Source organism: Scophthalmus maximus, chromosome 10, assembly GCF_022379125.1.
Source record: "Scophthalmus maximus strain ysfricsl-2021 chromosome 10, ASM2237912v1, whole genome shotgun sequence".
NCBI lineage: Eukaryota > Metazoa > Chordata > Actinopteri > Pleuronectiformes > Scophthalmidae > Scophthalmus > Scophthalmus maximus.
Genome location: NC_061524.1, coordinates 2,182,501 through 2,187,500, shown reverse-complemented (window position 1 = coordinate 2,187,500; position 5,000 = coordinate 2,182,501). Strand labels below are relative to the sequence as shown.

Sequence of the window (5,000 nt, the reverse complement as noted above, 5' to 3'; positions counted from 1 at the left end):
TCTGTGTGTGTCCTGTGCGTGTGTGTGTGTGTGTGTGTCCTGGGTGTGTGCGTGCGTGTGTGTGCGTGTGTGTGTGTGTGTGTGTGTCCTGGGTGTGTGTGTGTGTGTGTGTGTTCCACTCGTGTCCTTGTGCTAAGAGCTCACTTGTCAGTTTCCCTTGTTCCTCTTCAATCATCATCGCTCTGCGTTGTGTCACTATGGAGATGGATTTGTGGAGGAGAGAGAGAGAAAGTGTGAGGGGGTAAAAATGGAAAGATGGAAACAAAAAGAACAAACGGTGATGAGAGGGAGGATGAGAGGGAGGCAGGTACCTGATCTCTGTTCACTCTGTCACTGGTTTGATGTTTTTACACTTTGATCCGTCTGGTAATATTTAATACCAGAAGAAATAATAAAAGAACATCAGAATAAAATGAGCAGATCAACAAGAAGACACTGACTCAGTGAGAGTCGGTGAAATCACAAAAACACCAGACGCTTTTCAGTCACGTCCTCCTTAACCTGCTTCGCTATCAGCTGATGGGCCTAGCAGTTTACAACAGCATCGCTCTGGACATCCACTTCCCTCTCTACTGTTACAGGTAGGTGTGTGTGTGTGTGTGTGTGTGTGTGTGTGTGTGTGTGTGTGTGTGTGTGTGTGTGTGTGTGAGAACCGGTTTCCATATTAACTCACCTGCCCCTCGGAGATGCTGATATAAATATCATCTTTATTATTTCCCTCCCCATTCAGGAAGCTCCTCACTCCTCCCACTGTGCCATGTGACCAAAACGCCCTCGTCGGCATGGCAACCGCCACCCTGGACGACCTGCAGCAGATCATGCCAGTAGGTGTCCGATGCCGCGGCCCGGTTACGACAGTGTTTTCTGCTCCAGTCTGCGGAGTTACATTTAAAAAGAGCAACACCTGCACTTCTCCCCTGTGTCACCAGAGGGAGCCAGAGCTTGACGTTGTCCTCTGAGTTCACTTCACCTCCACAGATTCAAGTGGGGCGTGATGACATACAGTCTGTGGATGACACCAGATATTTTTTTTTGTTAGCTTCGTGAATGTCGACTCAAACCCTGCATCTCTCCTCGTCTGCCGCAACCTTCGCTCCGTGTTTATATGTTTTTCATGAATATATTATCACATTATCTGCCTTTTTCTCTTGTGAACATGTTTTATGATGATGTGCAGATTCTGGTCACTCCTCTTTTTTTTCAGATCTCTGTTTTTCTCTGTGAACAATCGAGACTCAAATCCCAAGTTGAACTCTGAAACGGTCGTCTGGAAAAGAAATTCACACCAACACTTAGTTTAGAAAAGTTGGAAAGTTTAGTTTCCAGATGTGAAGCTCAATCAGCCGTTTCCTCCATTTTCTTTTTTCTATCTGTGACACGCGCGCGCACACACACACACACACACACTCACAGTTGTACATACAGTACTTTCTCTGAATAGAGATGGACGACATGGAGCCAAATCACCGTGGTCGCCCCCTGGTGTCTGGCTGCTGCAGTGTAGGTCGTAAGCCCCGCCCCCTCCATGTCAGCCGATGGGACATGTAGATGTTTCTGCCATGTGACGTAGTTCTCATCACACTGATGATGGTTCACGCTTTCATGTTTCTGATCCGTTTGCTTTTCACGAGTTATTTGATGAGAAACGGGGCTGAGACAAGACTCCTTGATTGACAGCTTTTAGCTTTTAGCAAGGCAGTGACCTCCACACACCTGCTGCCGCTGCAGGGTCGTTATCTGACCCACGCACACACACACGCACACACACACTCACACACACACACTCTCTGCTATAACCGGCCTGCTGGTGACATAACAGCAGGACATCAGATAGGAGCCTGGCGATGCTGCACAGGAGCAAACTTTTATTAAAACTACGAAACAAATCCATGAATCCGATTCAGTCGATTTGGTTCAACAGTGAATGAATGAATGAGTGAAGAGACGAAGGTGATGGAGTGTTTTATTCTCTGAGGACGTTCTTTAACTCTGCAATATGTCAGGTTTCTTTATGTCCCTGGTTTGATGCAGGGTTCGGACCCTCGACCTCCTGGTCCCGGCTCTGACCCGGATCCTTACCTGTGTGTGTGTGTGTGTGTGTGTGTGTTTGTGTGTGTGTGTGTGTGTGTTTGCAGGAGCTGGCTCACGGTTTGGCAGAGCTGCTGAGCTACGAGGGAAACGTGGAGGACGACTTCTACCTCACCTTCCAGGTGAGACTCCTCCACACGACGTCCCCGGCACAAGATGGCGGCGCCCGAATCTGAGATATTTTAGCTTCTTTCATCAACGAGAGGAAGAAGAGACGCGTCGTCCGTCTTTGTCTAAGGTCGCGACCCTGTTGTCGTCTCGCATTGGCCCAGTTTAGTCTTTGGTTTCATTTCATTCATTTGCAGTGACGGAGAACACATGTACAGCAGCAGTAAGTTGCATGACAGGTCGTGAAGGCTGCTCTGACGCGTACAGTGAGGTCAGCGTGACATGACGTGGAGCAGCAGGTCGTGTACAGTATGGAGCAGGAACATTATGTGAACGGCAGCGTGAGGTGTGAGTTTCCTGCTCACAGTCACACCACTGTGCTGCAGGAGGACGAACCCACCGACCTCTCCGCACGTATACACCAGCTGTCTATAGCGACGTCTATAGTCTGTGTTATACATCACGGTTCCTCTGCTTGTTTGCTCTGACTTTATTTAAACCCCTGCACTTTATTTATGCCGCGCAACTTTATTTAAAACATTTGACTGCATGTATGCATTTACCTTTATTTATAACATTTAACTTTATAACATTCAACTTCCTGTATATATTTAACTTTATAACATTCAACTTCCTGTACATATTTAACTTTATCCATAACATTTAACTTTATAACATTTAACTTCATGTATACATTTAACTTTCTTTATAACTTTAACTTTATTCATAACATTTAACTGCATGTATACATTTAACTTTATAACATTCAACTTCCTGTACATATTTAACTTTATTCATAACATTTAATTTTATAACATTTAACTTCATGTATATATTACGTAACATTTAACTTTATAAAATCTAACTTTATTTACACTATTTAACTATATTTATTACATTTAACTTCATTTCTAACATTTAACTTTATAAAATCTAACTTTATTTACACTATTTAACTATATTTATTACATTTAAATTCATTTCTAACATTTAACTTTATTTAAAGCTTTTAACTTTATTTTTACTCTTTAACTTTTTTATACTGTTTAACTTTATAACATTTAACTGTATTGATCCCATCAGGTGTTCCAGGAGGAGATGGGCGTCGTGAAATCCTACAACCTGAAGCCTGGAGGAGACAAAATTCCCGTCACCAAGCAGAACAGGAAGGGTGAGTCGTCGGCGATTTGTCTTTATATACAGTCGCTGATCATCTATATATACAGTTTGTGTGTGTGTGTGTGTGTAATAATCCTCTCCCTCTCTCTCTCTCAGAGTACGTTCAGCTCTACGTCGACTTCCTGCTGAATAAATCCATTTATAAACAGTTTGCTGCCTTTTACCACGGCTTCCACAGTGTGTGTGCCTCGGACGCTCTCATGGTGAGTCCACTGTGAGTGTGTGTGTGTGTGTGTGTGTGTGTGTGTGTGTGTTAGGTCTGACCTCTGACCTCCTCCTGGGCCTCAGCTTCCTCCCTGTGCAGTTATGAAACCACTTTGTATTTGAGGGAAATCTCAAAAATACGAAATGTCTGCATCACTGGTACGTAGAGTTTGAGAGCGAAAGTGTTCGTACGGAAACGTTTCCCTGCCTGAGGCCCGACGTGTCGAGTCTCTGTTGTGTGTCAGTCGGGAACTGAACCTCTGAGAGTTTGTGCACAATCTGGATCGAGTGTTTATCTTCATCCCTCCGCAAATGTTTGCTCAGCTGATAAAGAGCTGCTGACTCCGATCGCTGCATGTGGACGTTTGTTGGACCCGGGGCCCCCGAGGGACCCGTTAATACACAACATGCGTGGCACATATCGAATATCAAATATCACCGCCCTCTTTAATCACGTCGCAGTAAATATAATCTTTTTGCTTTTAGGTTTTTTGCGCTTTGAAATATTTTCTCTAGATTCTGCAGTATGATGAGAAAAAATATTTTCTTTTGTCATATACATCTTTTATTCAGCAGCCGTAGTTTTTGTCTTTTTTTGTCTGTAAAAATTAATATTGTGGTATCGTTGTCCTTGCTCCTCCTCCCTCATCACCTCCTTCCCTCCTCCGTCCGTCACTCAGGTCGCCATGGCAGCGGGCTTTCACAGGGACGTTTCTGTAAAATTGTAGTGAGAATAAAAAAAAATTATATAATAACAATCATTTTTTTCAAACAAAACTATAAACTTACAGAAGTGCTGTCAGTGTTACTGTGACCTTTGGACTTTTGTGTCCCGACCCACCAGGTTTATCAGTTACTGTCAGGACTCTGAAGGTCAAGTTCAGGTACGAGTGTGTGTGTGTGTGTGTGTGTGTGTGTGTGTGTGTGTGTGTGTGTGTGTGTGTGTGTGTGTGTGTGTGTGTGTGTGTGTGTGTGTGTGTGTGTGTGAGATAAGAGGAACAGTTTGACTTTTAATCGGCTGAATGTGGGTCAGAGAAGAGACGAGCCGATCAGACACTGCTCAATAACTGTGTCATGTCGATTTTCAGCCTCACATCTCTGATGTCACATTCTTACTCTTCTGTTTGTGTTCGATGCCTCAGACGAGGCTCGTCTGCGGTTGGTGTGTGTGGGCGGGCGTGTGTGTGTGTGTGAGTGTGTGTGTGTGTGTGTGTGTGTGTGTGTGTGTGGGCGAGCGTGTGTGTGTGTGTGTGTGTGTGTGTGTGTGTGTGGGCGAGCGTGTGTGTGTGTGTGTGAGTGTGTGTGCGTGTGCGTGTGCGTTTGTGTGTGTGTGCGTGTGTGTGTGTTTGTGTTTGTGTGTGTGTGTGTGTGTGTGTGTGTGTGTGTGTGTGTGTGTGTGTGCGTGTGTGTGTCACACCTTG

The 5,000-nt window shown here is 44.6% G+C and overlaps 1 protein-coding gene and 1 long non-coding RNA gene across 2 annotated transcripts in view; one reads left to right on the top strand and one right to left on the bottom strand.

Annotated features, from left to right (window-relative positions):
* Window positions 1-5,000, top strand: part of hectd2 (HECT domain containing 2) — a 24,367-nt gene that overhangs the window by 16,748 nt on the left and 2,619 nt on the right. The window contains exons 15-19 of the mRNA XM_035606227.2: window positions 517-581; window positions 731-824; window positions 2,136-2,210; window positions 3,280-3,367; window positions 3,472-3,578. Coding sequence (XP_035462120.1) covers window positions 517-581; window positions 731-824; window positions 2,136-2,210; window positions 3,280-3,367; window positions 3,472-3,578 — 429 coding nt within the window. The remainder of the gene's footprint in view (window positions 1-516; window positions 582-730; window positions 825-2,135; window positions 2,211-3,279; window positions 3,368-3,471; window positions 3,579-5,000) is intronic.
* Window positions 4,127-5,000, bottom strand: part of LOC118283854 — a 1,447-nt gene continuing 573 nt past the window's right edge. Inside the window, exons 1-2 of the long non-coding RNA XR_004784678.2 lie at window positions 4,997-5,000; window positions 4,127-4,293 (exon numbers count right to left, since the gene is read on the bottom strand). The exon at window positions 4,997-5,000 is cut by the window's right edge and continues 573 nt beyond it. This is a non-coding gene — a long non-coding RNA (uncharacterized LOC118283854). The remainder of the gene's footprint in view (window positions 4,294-4,996) is intronic.